A 22,821-nucleotide genomic window follows, 5' to 3' on the forward strand; every position below is an offset into this window, starting at 1 on the left:
TGGGACTACAGGCATGCGCCAACATGCCTGGCTAATTTTTTGTATATATATTTTTAGCTGGCCAATTAATTTCTTTCTATTTTTTAGTAGAGACGGGGTCTTGCTCTTGCTCAGGCTGGCTTTGGACTGCTGACATTGAGCAAACCTCCCCCCTGGGCCTCCTAGAGTGCTAGGATTACAGGTGTGAGCCACCCAGCCCAGCCAAGCTTTGATGTTATCTCCACAGCAGGCAGGGTTGTTTTTTGGTAAATGGTGCCAAAACCTGGGTCTAATGTCTTCTTTATGTGACAACTTTCCTCCTCCTCTTTCCAACATTTCCTCCCTCTTATGTTAGACATGTCTAACCCTTGTCCATATACCATAAGAATGCATAAATTTGGAAATTAAACAGGTACATCTTTGAATGACCCAACAACAAGCACACACAAGCCCTTTAGAGAATGCACTTGATTCATAAGAGAAAGCAATCTTAAGACACACTACACAACTACCTACCTACAGCCCAGGTCAGTGCTGACATGAAACCACATCAGAGGTCCTAATGAACTACTCAGTTGCAGCTCGTTTCTAGTACTAGATGTAAAACAAATTTTGCATTGAGGAAGTTGATTTATGGGCATTCTTTGGACTAGTTTTTCAGCTTTTCAAAATGCATGAAAACTCATAAGAAAATGTTGAGGAGAAAACTCTGCACTTACACTCTCTACCACGATTGCCACCTCTTCCTTTCCGGTTGTTGCTTCCACGTGCACGACTTGCTTCTCTCTCACTTCTCTTCTCTCTATTCTCTTTGTTTTCTGTACTTTCCTTTCCAAAATGTCTCTTCTTTCCTCCTACGGTCTCCCATGAAGTCTATCAAAGAGAATAGTTGTTACTCAGATTTATCATTCCTTCAAAGTGTGTACGATGATCTTATTTTTCAAACCAAACTACCCATAGCTTGTAGCTTGCTTGCCTATCATTTTAATTCTTTTCCATGTAGTTCTACTTGCTTGATGATAATGGTGACAAACCTCTTCCTAAGCTCCTATTGTTAAATAATTACATCTCTCAGCTGCCCTGACAATGTACTGTGTTTTCCTACCACAGTCCTCTTCTATGCAGATTTAGAAATAATGTAAATGTTATTTACCCCAAACTACTATTCCATGCCACCTCCCCATCCGTGTAGTAGGCCTTAAACCCACTAATATAGAGAGTGATTCAAAGCTACAAAGATACTTTGAATGATGGCTCAAAAGCTCCAGGAACAAAACCTTGGCTATTCAATTATCCAAAGTCATAATTTAAAAGAATCTAATGGTAGAAAAGTAAAATTTGCCAGGCGCGGTGGCTCACGCCTATAATCCTAGCACTCTGGGAGGCCGAGGTGGGCGGATTGCTCAAGGTCAGGAGTTCAAAACCAGCCTGAGCGAGACCCCATCTCTACCATAAAAAATAGAAAGAAATGAATTGGCCAACTAATATATATAATATAAAAATCAGCCGGGCATGGTGGCGCATGCCTGTAGTGCCAGCTACTCGGGAGGCTGAGGCAGGAGGATCACTTGAGCCCAGGAGTTTGAGGTTGCTGTGAGCTAGGCTGACGCCACGGCACTCACTCTAGCCTAGGCAAGAAAGCGAGACTCTGTCTCAAAAAAAAAAAAAAAAAAAAGAAAAGTAAAATTTAAGGATAGTTTTACTTTTTTATAAAGCAAATACCCAAAATTTCAATCTCAGAGAATTATTATAATAATGCGAAAACAAATAATTTATATAACCTCCATTCTCCACTCCAACCTATAAACGGTGATACCAAATCTAATCATATCATAAATATATAAATTGTTTCCATCTTAGTTAATAAAGGGGGGAAAAATAAAGAAAAAATATATAAATTGCTGAAAAAAGAATAAGATACTACATTCTTAAATATAAGTGAATATAAGAATATCAAGCAGTGTATATTACAGGGAAATCCCAACAATGGCCCAATAGTGTCTATTTGGTTTTCCACAACCCACTTTATTTCACAAGAGATTTGAAGTTATTCAATCCCAAAATTAGAGTCATAATTATTTTAAGATGCAAAAATCTAAAAGAAAGAAAATAACATTGTATATCCAAAATAAACATAAGCAACAGAAATCAATAAATCAAAATTCAAGTGATATAGCTGAAATTGTTTCTAAAACAATGGAAGCCAGCTTCAAAACACTTTTTCCGATGGAATTTCTAGACTTCTACAAACCCTTTGATGAACTTACATATCCACTCAGATATAAAAAATGGATGTTAAAAAAACACATGTTAAGCCAGGTATGGTAGCTCACGCCTATAATCCTACCACTCTGAAAGGCAGAGGTAGAAGGATTGCTTGAGCTCAGGAGACAAGCAAGGGCAAGAGCAAGATCACCATCTCTATTAAAAATAGAAAGAAATTGGCCAGGCGTGCTGGCTCACACCTGTAATCCTAGCACTCTGGGAGGCTGAAGCGGGACGACTGCTTGAGCTCAGGAGTTTGAGACCAGCCTGAGCAAGAGTGAGACCCTGGCTCAAGAAATTAGCCAAAAACAACTTTTAAAAAATAAAAAAGAAATTAGCTGGGCATGGTGGTATGCACCTGTAGTCCCAGCTACTTGGGGGGCAGAGGCAAGAGACTCACTTGAGCCCAGGAGTGTAGGGTTGCTGTGAGCTAGGCTGACGCCATGGTACTGTAGCCCAGGCAACAAGAGAAACTGTCTTAATAAAAAAATGATAATAATACATATTAAAACAAGTTATTTTCTACCCCTAAGATTTGATAAAGATTAAATATATTCACACACCTGATAGTTAAGGTGGATCAGCTATTTTCATACAGTTCTGGTGAGCATGTACTGATTGTAACCTTCCTAGAAGGCCAGCTGAAAACAGTACCCAAATTTTCATTAGTATACATTCTGATCCAGGAATGATTATTTCTAGGCTCATATTGAATGAAAATAATCTAATAATTATAAAAATAGTTAAGTACAAACAAAATGGTCAACAGAATAAAGTAGATGGGAGAATTCCTAAAACATCTAACTTAGGAAGGAGACTATCTACTCAAGTAGATCCATAAATGGAGCAGTATGTAGCCATTTAACCAGTTTACAGGTACACATAGAAAGAGCTCCTTTACAAACATCTTGATTACATAAAAAAAAAAAAAAAGAAAAGAAAGAGCTCCTTGATATAACTAAAGCAAGTTATCAACTAGTAGCATATGCAATAGGATTAAATGTTTCAGTTCAAATAGGAATCTGGGTATATACTGAAGAAAATGGAAGTCATCATCTAAGTCAGGCTGTTTCATTGATTTAACCATTTTATCTTACTGAATTGCTTTTCTTCTTCTTTTTGTATCATTTATTTAAACTTTTTTAATTTAAAAGATTATAAATCTTTCTACTTCTTTTTTTCTCACTTCCAAAGACTTCTTCCATCACATGAATTGCTTTTTCAATTAAAGAAAATAAAGCTTATTTATTCCAGAAGAAAAAAAATCGCCATAGTATATAATCTCAATTTATAAGTTTGCTAATATGAATAAACTAGACAATTTTGTAAAAAATAGAATCCAGTCCTCTTATTTAGCGGGCAAAAAGTAAATCCCAGAGGTCCTGGAAAATTTTTACTCAATAGAGTTAGCACAAGGTGTGTGCAGCTGAGTGTGCGTACACATGTGTATACACAGTATTTTTTTAAGAGACAGGGTCTTGCTGTTTTGCGCTGGCTAGAATGCAGTGGCACAATCATAGTTCTCTGCATCCTCAAACTCCTGGGCTCAAGTGATCTTCCTGCCGCAGCCTCCTACGTAGCTGGGACTATAGGCACACACCACTACTACATCTGGATAATTTTTCTTATTTTTTGTCTCTACAAAATAATAGGCTCTCACTGTGTTGCCCAGACTGTTCTAAAACCCCTGGTCTCAAGAGGTCCGCCCACCTTGGCCTCCCAAAGTGTTGGGATTACATGTAGGAGCAACTGCACCCAGACTGTTTTCTGATCTTTGAAGAAAACAAAGACAAATCTCGCTCTCGCTATGAAATTGCTCAAAAGGTAACTAAAATAGGGTTCTTTATGAAAATTTCATCTTTACTTTCTAATACATAGCCGGAAACAAGGACATTTAAGACTTAAAACTTGATCCTTGCGTAGTTCATAAGCATGATGATAGGGTTTTCATGCCCATTCTTGAGATGCGCCTCCCTCAAACCTTGTTTTGATGTTGTCACATCACCCATCTAACGTAAAAAAGAAAAAACACTTAAAATTTCACTCAACTGTCACAGAATAGGAATGGAATCAGCTAAAGGAAACAGAAAATGATTTATCTATAACCATAAAAAGAAAAAAAAAACCCTTTTTAATATTTGGAAACATCAGTTAACATTTAGAAATATTTCGTTAATTCACAGCAATTTCTTTGATGATAAAGAAAGCAGTTTAGCTTTTTGATTCACAGGAGATTTTTTGTTTGTTTGTTTTTGAGACAGAGTCTCACTCTGTTGCCCAGGCTAGAGTGCTGTGGCATCAGCCTAGTTCACAGCAACCTGAAACTCCTGCGCTCAAGCAATCCTTCTGCCTCAGCCTTCCGAGTAGCTGGAACCACAGGCATCCACTACCATGCCCAGCTAATTTTCTTTTTTCTGTGTATTTTTTTTTTCTTTTCTTTTTTTTTTAATTATTTTTTTTATTTTGGCATATTATGGGGGTACAGATTTTAAGGTTTCAATAAATGCCCATTTCCCCCCTTTTCTGTGTATTTTTAGTTGGCCAATTAATTTTTTCCTATTTACAGTAGAGACGGGGTCTCACTTCTTGCTCAGGCTGGTTTTGAACTCCTGACCTTGAGCAATCCACCCGCCTCAGCCTCCCAAAGTGCTAGGATTATAGGCATGAGCCATCACCCCCGGCTCAATTCACTTTTAAAGTAACTGAGAGCCATTCCATACATACTACATCCATCCACAAGCAATGAGGTAAACAGATTCCCCATATTTTATAAATCTCAGAAAACTTATCCCTACATGTCAGCAAACAAAAAACTATTCAAAATTTTATAATTTATCATTTAATGTTTTCCCAACAAATTCACATTATTTGGTGGTTTATCATGTGGATCACTGTTCTCCTGCATAGAATTTTACCCACTGATACTTCAACACTCAAAATAGTGAGATAATTTCAAAATTAGCTACCAAATTAGCTAACTTTTATTACTAAGAAAATTCATTCTGCTTGTTGCACCCCAACCAAAAAAAGATACTCATTTTAGTTTTTCAGTTTCTCACAGCAATTCATTTCTATACTACCTGTCCGTACTACAGTCTATCCCTAAAAATGAAAACATAACTAAACATGAAACCTGACAAGGAATGCAAAAATTGATGTGTTGAATAAAAAAAAAAAAAAAACCCCAAAAAATTGTGCCCTCTCTTAGAAGAATATTTGTTATAATCTAATCTGAAAGAAATGGTTTCCTCAACCTTTTTTTTTTTTCAGACAGGGTCTCACTCAATGGGGCTAGAGTGCAGTGGCATGAACATAGCTCACTGCAACTTCAAACTCCTACCTCACTAACTCAGCTTCCCGAGTAGCTGGGACTACAGGCATGTCCCATCACACCCAGCTAATTTTTCTGGTTTTTTGTAGAGACTGGGTGTCGCTCTTGCTCAGGCTGGTCTTCAATCCCTGGCTTCAAGCGATCCTCCCACCTCAGTCTCCTAAAGTGCTGGGATTGCAGCCCAGTTTCTTCAATTAAAACAAACAAATGTGGCCGGGCACAATGGCTCATGCCTGTAATCCTACCACTCAGGAGGCCAAGGCAGGTGGATTGCTCAAGGTCAGGAGTTCAAAACCAGCCTGAGCAAGAGTGAGACACCATCTCTACTAAAAATAGAAAGAAATTGATTGGCCAACTAAAAATATATAGAAAAATTTAGCCGGGCGCTGTGGCACGTGCCTGTAGTCCCAGCTACTCAGGAGGCTGAGGCAGGAGGATTGCTTGAGCCCAGGAGTTTGAGGTTGCTGTGAGCCAGAGTGATGCCACAGTACTCAGCCCGGGAAACAGACTCAGCCCGGGAAAACAGAGTGAGGCTCTGTCTCAAAAAAAAAAAAAAATACAAATGAAATACAGTGCAATCTCCACACAGAAATAGTTAAGTTTAGAGCTGACAACTGCCGTATAGTGAGGTTTAGTTCCATCCTACCTAAAATAAAAAAAAAACTTGCTGCAGTTCTGGCCCAGGAGGCCAATTAAAAGCAAAATATTTTCTAAAAAGAAATAAAGTAAGAATTAATAATATTTAAAAAAAAAAAAAACAACTGGGGTAAGAAAACCAATATATATTTTCTTATTAATATATATGTCAAACTGTTATGACAATGTGTGTAGAGTATTCACACATAAGTTAAAAGGTACACCAGCGGCCGGGCCAGGTGGCTCACGCCTGTAATCCTAGCACTCTGGGAGGCCGAGGCGGGCGGATCGCTCAAGGTCAGGAGTTCGAAACCAGCCTGAGCAAGAGCGAGACCCCGTCTCTAAAGGAAAGAAATTATTGGCCAACTAAAAATATATACAAAAAATTAGCCGGGCATGGTGGTGGATGCCTGTAGTCTCAGCTACTCAGGAGGCTGAGGCAGGAGGATCCCTTGAGCCCAGGAGTTTGAGGTTGCTGTGAGCTAGGCTGACGCCACAGCACTCACTCTAGCCTGGGCAACAAAGTGAGACTCTGTCTCAAAAAAAAAAAAAAAAAAAAAAGGTACACCAGCAAGTGCCAGTTTTCTATTCGTCTACAGATAAAAGGAATAGTCTGAGAGGTGACAATTCAGATGAAGAAAACATGAGCAGTAAGGCCAGGCGCGGTGGCTCACACCAGTAATCCTAGCACTCTGGGAGGCCAAGGTGGGCGGATTGCTCGAGGTCAGGAGTTCAAAACCAGCCTGAGCAAGAGCAAGACCCTGCCTCTACTATAAATAGAAAGAAATTAATTGGACAACTAATATATATAGAAAAAATTAGCCGGCCATGGTGGCACATGCCTGTAGTCCCAGCTACTCGGGAGGCTGAGGCAGAAGGATTGCTTGAGCCCAGGAGTTTGAGATGGCCGTGAGCTAGGCTGACGCCACGGCACTCACTCTAGCCAGGACAACAAAGCGAGACTCTGTCTCAAAAACAAAAAAAAAGAAAAAGAAACATGAGCAGTAGAGCAAAAAGATGTTTTTTTCAAGTGCTGAAAATATCCACAAACCTAGAGAACTTTGGAAACTGCATAAGACTGGAGTAGATCACCAAATTCTCTTTTAAGTCTTCCAATTCTGTGACTTCATTAAGAAACCATACATAACAAAAACAGTCATGTCATGTTAGTGTTCTTTCTAGAACTTAAGACAAATATGGATGGGACCCATAATCCCCATCATCCTACCACCCAACCAAGATCAATATGAAACAGACATATCTGGCAATGCAAATCAATTAATAATACTTACTGTATCTGAATTTCCTTCCAGCAATATATTGATAGCTTTATTCACATCTCCATTACAGTCATGTAAGGCCACTATGCATTCATCTTGATTTTTCCCGGTCACTTCCATAAGCTATTGAATATACCACAAAATGGTTAGAGAGAGCCAAACTTGATATTAATTTTGAGATTCTTCTACACAAATACAGAAATTATGTAACTCTTCTTGTTTTCTGTTTTTGAGACAGAGTCTCGCTTTGTTGCCCAGGCTACAGTGAGTGCTGTGGCGTCAGCCTACCTCACAGCAACCTCAATGTCCTGGGCTCAAGCAATCCTACTGCCTCAGCCTCCCAAGTAGCTGGGACTACAGGCATGCACCACCATGCCCGGCTAATTTTTTTCTATATATATCAGTTGGCCAATTAATTTCTTTGTGTTTATAGTAGAGACGGGGTCTCGCTCTTGCTCAGGCTGGTTTTGAACTCCTGACGTCGAGCAATCCGCCCGCCTCAGCCTCCCAGAGTGCTAGGATTACAGGTGTGAGCCACACGCCCGGCCTATGTAACCCTTCTACATGAAGATGGCCTCTTCTAGATTCTGAGTTTACATTGAGAATACATTTACATGTTTTTTTTATTTTTGTGGCCACTCCATGTTCCTTCATTAATACTGGCAATGTCAAACTATAAATCAGTTGTTCTCCAAGTTGACCAAGTATCAGATTATCAATAAGCAGCACATACACATGTACACACACACATATATACCAATATTTTCAGAGTACCCAGAAACAGGGATCTGACTATTCAAACTTAGTTCAATGTCCAAAGATTCCCACACTCTGAACTACTAAAATATTCAGTGGAACTATGAGTATATGGCCACCATTCACAAAAAATCTATTCCAAATATTCTGCACAGGAAAAACATTCCATGCATTTGCTATACTGCTAAGATTAGAACACTTCACATACATTTAAGTTATAATGTCACAAATAGAATTCTGTTGCTTTCACAAAACACAATCCTAGACATATTTTCTCAAAGAGTTTTAATAGAATGCTATTTTTGAAGTAATTAAAGGAATCTCAGACCCATTTTTACTAACAACGGATACTAAACTACTTAGAATATTCATCACTAGAATAATCGCATATTAGGCACAATCCAGGTTTCTCGATTATCAGCGAACAAATCTACTTTTATATATAGATAAACCTCGAACTCCCAGCCTCAAGTGATCCTTCTACCTTGGACTCCTGAGTAGCTGGGACTACAGGCGAGAACCACCATGCACAGCTAATTTTTCTATTTTTTTCCAGAAGTGGTATCTTGCTTTTGCTCAGGCTGGTCTCGAACTCCTGGCCTCAAGCTATCCTCCTGCCCCAGCCTCCCAGAATGCTAGGATTATAGGCAAGAGCCATGGTCCCCAGCCTATTTTGTAAATATATATTGTGAACTACATTTAAGTACTTTAATACGTACTAGCTAAAGTTTCAAACCGCTTGACCCCGATATTTCAAGTGATTCATCTATGGTTACAAAACTAATACCACAGCCTATTTAGAACCCAAGTGCCCTGATCTCAAAATCACAGCTCTTTACACCATTCAGCCTCCCTGTTTTCATCTTTTCATTTTATCAAGCAGCAAAACTTCCACATACTCTACAGCTTTCCAGTGCTTCAGTCTTTAGCTATCAATTATCTGTAATAACTGAATGCCTGCCACATACAATCGTTAAGAAGCACAGTCTACATCAAAATTTACCCAGTGGGCTGGGCGAGGTGGCTCACGCCTGTAATACTAGCACTCTGGGAGGCCGAGGCGGGTAGATTGCTCGAGGTCAGGAGTTCAAAACCAGCCTGAGCAAGAGCAAGACCCCGTCTCTACTATAAATAGAAAGAAATTAATTGGCCAACTAATAGATATCAAAAAAATTAGCTGGGCATGGTGGCGCATGCCTGTAGTCCCAGCTACTCGGGAGGCTGAGGCAGCAGGATTGCTTGAGCCCAGGAGTTTGAGGTTGCTGTGAGCTAGGCTGATGCCACGGGCACTCACTCTAGCCTGGGCAACAGAGTGAGACTCTGTCTCAAAAAAAAAAAAGTACACTGTGGAAAATTTACTGCAAGGAATAATTCATGGAAGACATCTACAAAGGGTTAGAATATTTGGCACTGATGAAAGGATTACAGTTTGCTTTCTAGAACTCTGATGGGAAAAGACGACACTAAAGTAGGGTTTGAAATTAAGATTATCAAACACCTCTCATTAAAATTTCAAATGAAGACATTGCCCTAAAAATTTAACTTTATACTTTCCCAACTAAAGTTTGGAATCACACCCATGTTTGAAAAGGCAATTCAGCTTTTCCATAACATGAAACCAAATTTCCTGAGAACACACAAAATATTAAATATACTTTCTATACAGTTATAAAAAATGTCAGGGTAGCTTCAAAAATATCTAGCCCAATGTTCGCATGTAAACATTGGTAACTCAGAAAGCATCTACGGCCAAGAGGATGAAAATATTCAATCCCTTCACAGCTGCCCACCAACCAAGGTACTTAATCACAAGTCCAAAATCCAATATATAGATGAGTGGAGAATAAGCTACAGGCTTACTTTAAAACTGAAATCTCTACTGAAATTATCTTTTTTTTTTTTTTTTTTGAGACAGAGTCTCACTTTGTTGCCCAGGCTAGAGTGAGTGCCGTGGCATCAGCCTGGCTCACAGCAACCTTAATCTCCGGGGCTCAGCGATCCTACTGTCTCAGCCTCCCGAGTAGCTGGGACTACAGGCATGTGCCACCATGCCCGGCTAATTTTTTGTATATATATTTTTAGTTGGTCAATTAATTTATTTCTATTTTTTTTTTTTGTAGAGACGGGGTCTCACTCAGGCTGGTTTCGAACTCCTGACCTTGAGCAATCCGCCCGCCTCGGCCTCCCAAAGTGCTAGGATTACAGGCATGAGCCACCACGCCCGGCCTGAAATTATCTTTTTAAGCCTAAGAATAGATTACAAAAATGATATCCTTCGTCAGAAACATACCTGTTTAACTTTAGTTTCAAAATCTGAATCATTCTTATCAAAGATCACTTGAGCGAGACGCATCTGTTCAGCTGTTGCCTGTAAAGCACACACATAATTATTAAAGATTTGAGCACCAAAAATATTAAGTTAGGGTACAAACAGATAAAGCTCCTTAGTAGTATAGCACTATGGTAATAGAAATACTGATTAACCAGAAAAACAGAAGGATCTTGAATTTAGGCCTCTGAACTATATAGAATCTGTTCCTAGGAAAAATAAGCATAAAATAAGCAAAAAGGACCCACTGCTTTGACCAAGTGACCTAAAGTTCTTATTCATCTTAACTGGCCAAGTGGTTTGTTTGAATTTTCTTTCCTCTGGCCCTTTGGGGAAAATCAGCACAAGAGAAAGTATTAGAACAAGAAGCAACAGAAACAACTCTCCAGACATAGGCTTGGAACCAGAGCCAGTGTCAAAAAAGCAAAAAAGCTCTGCTGTCAACTCTAAAAAGGTATTCTCGTCAGCTGAAGAGGATGAATTTAGCTAAATAAAAAATGTTTTTAACTATTTTTAAGATACTTTAAACTACTCCTCCTTAAACTACAATTTTTAAAGACTTTTAATTAAAAACCAAGAAACTTTCAAACACTGTTAGTCACCCTATGCAGAAAACTCTTTTCCAGTTACTATTTTCATTCAAAAATATTTTAAAAAAAAACAACATCACACCGGGCATGGCGGTTCACGCCTGTAATCCTAGCAATCTGGGGAGGCCAAAACCAGAGGATTGCTTGAGGCCAGGAGCTTGAGACCCACCTGAGCAATAGAGCAAGACCCCGTTCTCTAAAAAAAATACAAAAATTAGCCAGGCACCGTGGTACATGCTTGTAGTCCCAGCTACTCAGGAGGCTGAGGCAAGAGAATCATTTGAGCCCAAGAGTTTGAGGTTGCTGTGAGTTATGATGATGCCACTACACTCCAGCCTGGACAACAGAATAAGACCCTATCTCAAAAAAACTAAATAAATTAGAAAATTTTTTTTAAGAAGGTACTCTTAAGAAGGTACTCTTAAGAAGGTACTCTTCTGGCCGGGCGCGGTGGCTCAGGCCTATAATCCTAGCACTCTGGGAGGCCGAGGCAGGCAGATTGCTCGAGGTCAGGAGTTCAAAACCAGCCTGAGCAAGAGTGAGACCCCGTCTCTGCTATAAATAGAAAGAAATTAATTGGCCAACTAATATATATAGAAAAAATTAGCCGGGCATGGTGGTGCATGCCTGTAGTCCCAGCTACTTAGGCTGAGGCAGAAGGATGGCTTGAGCCCAGGAGTTTGAGGTTGCTGTGAGCTAGGCTGACGCCACGGCACTCACTCTAGGCTGGGCAACAAAGCGAGACTCTGTCTCAAAAAAAAAAAAAAAAAAAACCAGAAAAGTCCCAGTGCAACAGACAAAAGAATGAGTGACATGATAACATAAGAATGCAAAATGGAAACCAAAGAGCAAGATGAGCTCTTAAAAGATGGAACTTGCACAATATACATCTGGTTTTGGAGTAAATAATAAGTAAAAAAAAAAAAAGAGAGAGAGAGAGAGAGAGAAATCTCTAAGTAAAAAGGCTTTTATCTGGGAAAAATAAACAAGAAGTAGGATTGCAATCCAAGACATACATACAGGTCAGGGTCACCTCTAATATGTTTGATAAACAAAGAGAAGGTTAGGAATGTTATTAGAAAGAGAAATGTTAGGTACTGTTTTGGAAGAAAACTCATTAGTACTTGGGAACTTGGTTGGGGGAAGCTGACAGGCTCTAATTAGTATGTGAAGGCAGTAGGTAAAATTAGTATTAGAGTCAGGGCAGCTACCAGGTAAAACTGGTTTTTAGGTTATAGCATTTCGGCAGCTGGCTTGTAATATAATCCCTGGGCAGGCACTTCCCCCCTGGTCTCCTAATTCTAAGTTACCTGGGTATGACAAGATAACTCCAATTCAATTCACATAATCAATTTTCATAGAATGAAGGAAATTAGAACTTTGATGCCCCTGTTGCTCTAAGTCTACAGGAGCAATTTGCCCATTTTCCCTAATACCTATGTATACCTTCTGCTCCTGGAGTCAGAAACCTAAAAAATATACATTACTAATTACCTAGCAGACTTATGCAGCCATGCTCCAGTGCAAGCACCACTGATATTCATCCGCTTCCTACTATTAATATTACATCTTCTAAAATTACAACATTTTTACACATCAAGCACAAAAAAATTATAAAAAGTAATCCATGAATTCACCATCTAGTACCAAACCTATTTATTTCGCACTTGTATATCTTTCTCTTTTATCAAAAAAAGAATACTTGGGCGCGGTGGCTCACGCCTGTAATCCTAGCACTCTGGGAGGCTGAGGCGGGCGGATTGCTCGAGGTCGGGAGTTCGAAACCAGCCTGAGCGAGACCCCGTCTCTACTAAAAATAAGAAATTAATTGACCAACTAAAAGTATATATACAAAAAAATTAGCCGGGCATGGTGATGCATGCCTGTAGTCCCAGCTACTCGGGAGGCTGAGGCAGGAGGATCGCTTGAGCCCAGGAGTCAGAGGTTGCTGTGAGCTAGGCTGACGCCACAGCACTCACTCTAGCCTGGGCAACAAAAGTGAGACTCTGTCTCAAAAAAAAAAAAAAAAGAATACTTAAAATACTACTAACTAGGGTCACATTCTCTCACACACACAACTTACTGTGAATATCTACATCAGAGTTAATGGCTACCTAACAATCTACTGCACAGGTGCTACACATTACTTTACAAATTTTTATTACTGTATAAATACTACAGAGATCCATTCATATAGCTCCATGATAGCCTCCTTAAAATAAATACAAAGATATGAAACGACTAGGTCAAAGAAACTTCTACAAATTTTAAAAGGAGTTTCATACCATCTCCTCAAAAATTCTCTGCACAAAGGCTGTAAAGATGTATACTTTTTAAAATTTGAGGTTGAAGTGAGCCATGACAACACCACTGTGTACTACCAGAGGCAACAGAGTGAGACTCTGTCTTAACAAAAGAAAAAAAAAACTGAACCTCCTGCTCACTACTCATTCCCTTCACACACACACACACAAAAACCTCACAGCTAACATCATACTGGTGAAACAGGACTAAAAGCTTTTCCCCTGAGATCAAGAACAAAGTAATGTTGCCTATTTTAGCCACATCTATTCAACACTGCACTGAACAGTCAACTAAACTAGACAGGCAAAGTCCCTGGGCAATCAGACAAGGAAAGGAGAATATATGACATTAACTAATTTTGTATGGCTTTAAAATAAAAGATACATACATATACATGTATAAACATGGGAAAATGCCCCCCCCCAAACATACTCTTGCAATATGCATGCAATCTTGAGAAAAACAGATGAAAAAGGGTTGTACAGAGTAGAGCCAACAGCAATCTGGTAAATAATCATTATGAATTTGTTCATCTATGAATTGTTATTGTTGTGATACCAAAAGTTTCCTATGTTTAAAATCACACAACACAGCTTCCTTCTACTTTATTGCTAGAAAGGATCCTAGAGGTAATGCAGTTGAACTCTGTGCTGTGTCCCTGTGTATTTTACCCAAGCTTATGCTGCTTTTTAACGGCCCAGACCTACTACGGTACCAGGAGTGTAGTGTCCAATATATCGATCATGTTGCCTCCCAACTAGGGAGGAAGCTATTTAACAGTCTAAGAAGGCAGCAATGAGAGTCGAGGCTGGTGTGGTTGCCTTGAGAAGGAAAGAATGTAAGGGGAAATGGTTCTGTCCTTCCACATTTTAAGACTGAGGAAAGTGAATAAACATGTACAAGTACTGGGAAGCTGAGAGAAGAAAATTCACATTAGGATACATGCAAAGAGTCTGAAGTGGAAAATGCACAGAAAGATGAAAATGAGACTTAGAGGCAAGAGACTGACAAGGAGAGAGCAGTCAGTAGTACATAAAGAGAAGCACCAGATCTCTAAAGCAGGCAGGATGTTTGCACAAAGAAAACAAACTTAAGACAAATGTCAGCAGCATTTCTAAGACAAGGGTAATGTTCTCTATTTTCATAGGGGATTGGTTTACAAAGTTTATGCATTTTGACCGGGCACGGTGGATCACGCCTGTAATACTAGCACTCTGGGAGGCCAAGGTGGGTGGATCGCTCGAGGTCAGGAGTTCGAAACCAGCCTGAGCAAGAGTGAGACCCCATCTCTACTATAAATAGAAAGAAATTAATTGGCCAACTAAAACTATATAGAAAAAATTAGCCAGGCATAGTGGCACATGCCTGTAGTCCCAGCTACTCGGGAGGCTGAGGCATGAGGATCGCCTGAGCCCCAGAGTTTGAGGTTGCTGTGAGCTAGCCTGATGCCATGGCACTCTAGCCTGGGCAACACAGTAAGACTCTGTCCCAAAAAAAAAAAAAAATTAATGAGCCAGACAACTAAAAATAGAAAAAATTAGCCAGGAGTGGTAGCACATGCCTGTACTCCCAGCTACCAAGGAGGCTAAGGGCTTAAGATTGCTTGAGCCCAGGAATTTGAGGTTGCTGTGAGCTAGGCTGACACCAAGGCACTATAGCACAGTGACAGAGCAAGGCTCTGTCTCAAAAAAAAAAAAAAAATCCAAGATAGTGAAATTGAGTACTCATTCACTCACAGCCTAAGTATTACAAGGACTACAAGAATGCCCTTGATTCAAGACATTTCAGACAGAAAACACCTCATGTAAAAATGTCACAGAGTACAAGATAGATCAAAGCCAGGGACTGTGGCTGCAATCTTTCTGAAAAAAAAAAGTATGAATAAGTAATGGGACAGGGAGGAAAACAGCAACAAATGATGGCTCTAAAGGCAGCAATACTTAAATATGAATTGTACCTGAAATGTAAATGTACACAATTTACAAAAACAAAGAACCCCCCCCACCCCATTAAAATATTAACAAAAATAAAGCCATGAATGAGTAGACAGAAACTCACTAAAGGATGTAAGCAGAATAGTTATTTTTTTTTTTTTTGAGACAGTGTCTCACTTTTCCCAGGCTAGAATGAGTGCCATGGCATCAGCCTAGCTCACAGCAACCTCAAACTCCTGGGTTCAAGTGATCCTACTGCCTCAGCCTCCCGAGTAGCTGGGACTACAGGCATGTGCCACCATGCCCGGCTAGTTTTTTCTATATATATTAGTTGGCCAATTAATTTCTATTTATAGTAGAGACGGGGTCTCACTCTTGCTCAGGCTGGTTTTGAACTCCTGACCTTGAGCAATCCGCCCGCCTCGGCCTCCCAGAGTGCTAGGATTACAGGCGTGAGCCACCGCGCCTGGCCCAGAATAGTTATTAATAATAGCATTTTGGCCAGGTGCGGCAGGGCGTGGTAGTTCATGCCTGTGGTCCCAGTACTCTGTGCAGCAGAGGTAAGAGGACTGTTTGAACATTGAGGCTAGGAATTCAAAACCAACCTGAGCAACATACCAAGACACCCGTTTCTACAAAAACAGAATGAGACCCTGCCTTCAATCAATCAATCAATCAATCAATCAAAGCACTCTGCTATAAGGGATGGTCTGGGGCTTATACATGTTTATATATTTTCACTGTGATACTGCTTTACCCATACATTTCTAACTGTAAAGTCACTATTAATTAATAAGTAACATATAATTAATAAGATAAATGCCAATTATTGATTTATTCAAACACTTAGCTTTTTCAGCCTAGGTACCATGACTTATATACTCTGCATTTCTCTTCAGTGATATAACACTAGCATATAATGATTTTTAATCAGGACGTCAAATAATTTTTACCTTTGTAAAATACCCTATCTTAGTCAACAAAAAAATTACTTTATCTGATACACAATTCAATACAATTCAATACATATTCAATAAACAAAGCTCCAACATAAATCAGAGTATAAGGCAGTTACCAGGCTGAGCTCTAAGAAGTGAAGAGATCTGTACAGCTTGGGGAAAAAGAGGAAAAAAAGCAGGATCAACTGGTAAATTGTACGTTAAACATAAATTAGTGCACCCACCCCTAAGATAAACATTAGTGGCATTCACCAAGCCAACTCTCAAGTTGAAAAATATCTTGCCAAGAAAAGAATCATTACCAAAGCTCTTCCTCTGTATCTCATCCATTCACAAAGCTTATGAGCTAAGCTGCTTTCACAGTGAAAATGTGCTGACAACTTTTCTAATAAAGCCAAATGTTTTTTACTGAAAATCTGTCACCCAAAAAAATTTGGAAAATGAAGTGGGATTTTTAAAAATCATCCTTATGCACTCTGGGAGGCCAAGGCAGGCGGACTGCCCGAAGTCAGGAGTTCGAAACCAGCCTGAGCAAGAGCAAGACCCCATCTCTACTATAAATAGAAAGAAATTAATTGGCTAACTAATGTATACAGGAAAAATTAGCCAGGCGTGGTGGCGCATGCCTGTAGTCCCAGCTACTCAGGAGGCTGAGGCAGGAGGATCGCTTCAGCCCAGGAGTTTGAGGTTGCTGTGAGCTAGGCTGATACCATGGCACTCTAGCCTGGGCAACAGAGTGAGACACTGTCTCAAAAAAAAAAAAAAAAATCATCCTTATGCTCCAAAGATAAACATTAACTTAGTCTAATAAGTTATATACTATACGCTAATCGGCTTTTTTCTTCAATGTTCAACAGTTTTGCTATAATTTTGCCTATTTTTCAGTTGATCAGGAACCATGCATTTTCCATGACATTTTATATCATAACTTTCAAATAATACTATAATCACATAATCGTAACTTATGTGGAATATACAGCATGAGTAAAGGTTACCATTTCCTGATCACATCCTCATGTAATTTCTAACTCCTTACAAACATCCTGCAAAGTTAACTATGATGGGCCGGGTGCGGTGGCTCACACCTATAATCCTAGCACTCTGGGAGGCCGAAGCGGGCAGATTGCTCAAGGTCAGGAGTTTGAAACCAACCTGAGCAAGAGCGAGACCCCATCTCTACTATAAATAAAAAGAAATTAATTGGACAACTAATATAGATAGAAAAAATTAGCCGGGCATGGTGGGGCATGCCTGTAATCCCAGCTACTCGGGAGGCCGAGGCAGTAGGATTGCTTGAGCCCAGGAGTTTGAGGTTGCTATGAGCTAGGCTGATGCCATGACACTCACTCTAGCCTGGGCAACAAAGCGAGACTGTCTCAAAAAAAAAAAAAAAAAAGTAACTATGACGATCCATTTTATATTTTTAAAAACTGGACTTTGTATCTCTAAGACACTAGAGAAATAACACTTTAACCAATTGATAAAATTGATCATTAGTATACAGGACAAACATATCCTACACATCATGGTAAGATACATTATGAACAGATCATCACTTCTATGGTATTTCTACCAAATATGTATAACCCAATTCTAATAAAAAGCAAATACCCAGCTGGGCACTCTGGGCCGGGCACTCTAGCCTGTGCAACAGAGTGAGACTGTCACAAAAAAATAAAAAGCCAGATCTCTGGGCCATAAGAAAAAAAATTTATTTTTAAATATATATACATGACATATAGAATGCTTAATGTTGCACTAGGTACTGTGCTTAGCACTTTACTTGAATTATCTCAGTTCATTTAAAATAATACAAATTGAGGAGGGGATATTTAACATTAAAAACTTTATACAGGCCAGGTGAGATGGCTCACGCCTGTAATTCTAGCACTCTGGGAGGCCGAGGCAGGAGGATCACTCAAGGTCAGGAGTTAGAAACCGGCCTGAGCAAGAGCAAGACCCTGTCTCTACTAAAAATAGAAAGAAATAAGCTGGACAACTAAAAATATGTAGAAAAAAATTAGCTGGGCATGGTGGCACATGTCTGTAATCCCAGTTACTCAGAAGGCTGAGGCAGGAGGATCACTTGAGCCATGGAGTTTGAGGTTGCTGTGAGCTAGGCTGACGCCACGGCACTCACTCTAGCCTGGGCAACAGAGTGAGACTCTGCCTCCAAAAAAAAAAAAAAAAAAAATTTATTTCTTTCCTCTTTCTTAACTACATACTTTTTAAACACAAGGTCTAAAACCTTTAGGTTTCCTGCAAAGGACAATCTTAAATAATGTGTTCTCCCCTTTCATTTCCTTAATTCTAAACAATACAAACAAGAGTTACACGAAAACTTACCTGTACCACTTGTTTCTGTGGTTGTATTGCTTGTGTTGCAGAAATCTGTGTTTTTTCCCGAGCACCTCGGCAACGGTCTCCACTCACTGTAGTCATCATATACAGCATATACAAAATAACGTATGTACAAAAAACAAAATCTGCAAGAAAATAGGAATGGTAAGCAAAATCTCCAAATCATAGTATAAGGCAAGCATATACATAATTCAGGGGAAAAGAGGACATGAGATAAAAGACAAAAGCTCTCTGGAATACAAATTCTCAAGCAGCAGACCCTTAGGATTTTAAATTTTGCTGATAGCTCTTTTTTTACTTTAGAAATAGGGTCTCACTGTGTTGCCCAGGCTGGAGTGCAGTGGAGCCATCATAACTCACTCCAGCCTTGAACTCCTGGGCTCAAGTGATCCTCCCAACTTGGCCTCCTGAGTAGCTAGGACTATATATAGGCTCATGCCACCACATCTGGCTAATTTTTTAAAAAATTTTTGTAGAGACAAGGTCTCACTATGCTGCCCAAGCTGGTCTCGAACTCCTAGGCTCAAGCAACCCTCCCATTTAAGCCTCCCAAAATGCTGAAATTAGAAGCATGAGCCACCACACTTGGCCTGCTGGTGGTTTTTAAACTAATTTACTAAAGCAATCTAATAAGTCTGTGGTTTATGATTTTAGCAATTCTATTTTTTGGTTTTTTAGGGTTTTTTTTTAGAGTCTCACTTTGTTGCCCAGGCTAGAGTGAGTGCCTTGGCATCAGCCTGGCTCTCAGCAACCTCAAACTCCTGGGCTCAAGCAATCCTACTGCCTCAGCCTCCCAAGGAGCTGGGACTACAGGCATGTGCCACCATGCCCAGCTAATTTTTTCTATATATATTGGTTGGCCAATTAATTTCTTTCTATTTATAGTAGAGACGGGGTCTCGCTCTTGCTCAGGCTGGTTTCAAACTCCTGACCTCGAGCAATCCGCCCGCCTCGGCCCCCCAGAGAGCTAGGATTATAGGCGTGAGCCACGCACCCGGCCTTTTCTATAAATTTTTAGTTGGCCAATTAATTTCTTTCTATCTTTAGTAGAGACAGGGTCTTTCTCTTGCTCAGGATGGTCTTGAACTCCTGACCTCAAAAGATCCTCTGGCCTCAGCCTCCCAGAGTGTTAGGATTATAGGCGTGAGCCACCACACCTGGCCTTACAAAAGTAAAATTTTTTAAATTATGTCAGCATGGTGACCTCTGCATGTAGTCTCAAGTACTCAGGAGACTGAGACAGCAGATCACCTGAGCCTAGGAGTTAGAGGCTACACTGTGAGCTATGATCATGCCACTGCACTCCAGCCTGAACAACAAAACAAAGACCCTATCTCTGAAAAAAAATAAATAAATAAACCATGAAGCATTATACAAATATAAGACATATATTTGTTTTCCTGATGTAAAGAGATCTATTTGATTATTTCTAAAATCACTTCCAGTACTAATACTTTGTAATTGTACCTTATGTGCCTAAAGTTAAACATTCAATCAAAACCTGCCTGGTTGAGTCATACTCCTAAGGGTAAAACTTTAAAAATAAAATCATTGGTAGTTTACTTCCAGGTTACCAGTTATGTTGATTGAATTATCTGACTTTTCCCACTCATCTTTTGAATTGTTTATTCCTCAGTGCCCCCATTTATGAAAATAATCTAAGTACACTAACAAAATGACATTCTCCTTATAGCAGTGCCATCTGGTGATGAAAATCTGCATGTACAAAAGGAACACACTTAACCTAAGTTGAATGGATGCTACAACTGAATTTTTAATTTACAAAACACAACCTTTAATCTTCACAGCCTCAAAATTACAACCAAACATTATTTTGGTATAATGTACATCAATCCTCACTTGTCAATGAGGAAAACCATAAACTCTTTGTTATATTTCAAACTATGAAAACTTTACTAGTTCACTGTTCTCCAATTTTTTTTTGGTTTTCTTGAGACAGAGTCTCACTGTGTTGCCCAGGCTAGAGTGCCATGGCGTCAACCTAGCTCACAGCAACCTCAAACTCCTGGGCTCAGGCGATCCTTCTGCCTTAGCTTCCCAAGTAGCTGGGACTACAGGCACGCGCCACCATGCCCGGCTAATTATTTTCTATATATTTTTAGTTGTCCAGCTAATTTATTTCTATTTTTTAGTAGATACGGGGTCTCACTCTTGTTCAGGCTGCTCTCAAACTCCTGACCTCGAGAGATCTTCCCTCCTCGGCCTCCCAGAGTGCTAGGATTACAGGAATGAGCCACCACGTCTGGCCTAATCAATTCTTAACATAAAATATTCCATAATGAGTATGTAATTAGGCTATAAATAATGGTCCCATTTTCATGGTTAAACTACAATAATTGCTTTGTGAAACATGAAAAGAACATTGCTTACTTTATGTCAAAGTATTATTTAGAAATGACACTTTTTGTCTTTTAATTAAGGTTTACTTGCTCTGGGTTATATATTTATAAATTGTTACTATAAAAGGCCCTTGGCTTGGCCAGGCGCGGTGGCTCACACCTGTAATCCTAGCATTCTGGGAGGCTGAGACGGGCGGAATGCTCGAAATCAGGAGTTCGAAACCAGCCTGAGCAAGAGCGAGAGACACCGTCTCTACTATAAAAATAGAAAGAATAATTTCTTTCTATTGGCCAACTAATATACATAGAAAAAATTAGCCAGGCATAGTGGTGCATGCCTGTAGTCCCAGTCACTCGGGAGGCTGAGGCAGCAGGACTGCTTGAGCCCAGGAGTCTGAGGTTGCTGTGAGCTAGGCTGACGCCACAGCACTCACTCTAGCCTGGACAACAAAGCAAGACTCTGTCTTAAAAAAAAAAAAAAAAAAAAAAAAAAAGCCCTTGGCTTAAAAATTGCAAACATATTCCTTAAAAAAAAAACTTTAGAAATAATAACAATAATGGTCCTGGAACATGCAAAAATGAATGATTAAACAAATTCAGACTAGCTGTTTTCTGTCAGTTATGGCTCTCCCATACTAACACAAATGTCAGAATAGCTGATTTCCTATTCATAAAGAAGATTTTAATGTTTCATCTCTGGCAACAAAATGTCCAGAGAAGAAACTGAAGTTTTGTAGAATAAACAAAGGAGGGTGGGGAGGAGTAACTAAAATCCTCTGGAAAAACAGAGCTCAAAAAATATATAAACAGAATGCAAAATTCAACAACCAAATCTCTTATATTAGTTTTACATAAAACTTCTGAAAACAGTGAATTCTTAAATTAAGGTAAAAAAGCTTAAGTTATCAAAATAATCAACACCCTTAAAAATCGTTACCACCAAGCCAGGCACAGTGGTGCACACATGTAGCACCAGCTACTCAGGAGGCTGAGGCGGGAGGATGGCTTGACCCCAGGAGTTCGAGGCCATCCTGGGCAACAGAGAGACCCTATGTCTTTAAAAAAAGAAAAAGAACCGTTACCACCACTGAATTGTGAAAATGACTAGGGCATGGAAACTAAACTATAAAAATCAACACCTTCGACTCATATACTGTCATGAGGAAATTCTATGTCCTCTTATTCTAGAAACAGAGCTGCTATGTGTAATAAATAGGAAGGCTTGTGCAACAAGTATCCAGTTGCCAGATCATAGGAATTCAGTTTACACTCGTGTTCCATCCCCACTCTATCATCTCCACCCTACAAGAGTTCTACTACCCTGGAACAAGTTCCAAGAGAATGCTTAGAATAGAAACAGGCACGAGGAAGAGATTCTAAAAATAATCTAGTAGAAACTCAAACATATATATCTCAGGTTCTTGAGCTGCAGGAAGAAGCACCGGGTTATTTCAATCTATCCAACCAAATTTTAAAACCCATATTTACTTCACCTTATTCAAAGTCAATTTAGGATGTATTTTAACAAAGGTAAGAACTGCTGCTCCATTTTTTAACTTCTTCAAAACAAAAATCAGCAAAATACCACAGAAAGCTTCCTAGATTGAAATGCAAAAATGGTCTAAATTAATTGTAATATAAAGAAAGTAAACCTGCAGAATAAACAAACTTGATCAAACTAAAGATTTTCTATGTAAAAGAAACATTTTTAGAAAAAGTCTAAAATCCTGTTTTTTT

The 22,821-nt window shown here is 39.4% G+C and overlaps 1 protein-coding gene and 1 non-coding gene across 3 annotated transcripts in view; one reads left to right on the plus strand and one right to left on the minus strand.

The window, feature by feature from the left end:
* UBAP2 (ubiquitin associated protein 2) overlaps nt 1-22,821 on the minus strand; it is an 82,288-nt gene that overhangs the window by 50,696 nt on the left and 8,771 nt on the right. For both annotated transcript variants that reach the window (XM_076008805.1, XM_012770151.3), the window contains exons 2-5: nt 18,710-18,849; nt 10,538-10,615; nt 7,504-7,614; nt 699-852 (exon numbers count right to left, since the gene is read on the minus strand). In XM_076008805.1, coding sequence (XP_075864920.1) covers nt 699-852; nt 7,504-7,614; nt 10,538-10,615; nt 18,710-18,817 — 451 coding nt within the window. In that variant the 5' untranslated portion in view covers nt 18,818-18,849. The remainder of the gene's footprint in view (nt 1-698; nt 853-7,503; nt 7,615-10,537; nt 10,616-18,709; nt 18,850-22,821) is intronic.
* LOC142874752 (small nucleolar RNA U13) lies at nt 4,156-4,259 on the plus strand. The gene has a single exon (XR_012922385.1). It is a non-coding gene; the product is annotated as a small nucleolar RNA U13 (small nucleolar RNA).

Source organism: Microcebus murinus, chromosome 12, assembly GCF_040939455.1.
Source record: "Microcebus murinus isolate Inina chromosome 12, M.murinus_Inina_mat1.0, whole genome shotgun sequence".
Taxonomy (NCBI): domain Eukaryota; kingdom Metazoa; phylum Chordata; class Mammalia; order Primates; family Cheirogaleidae; genus Microcebus; species Microcebus murinus.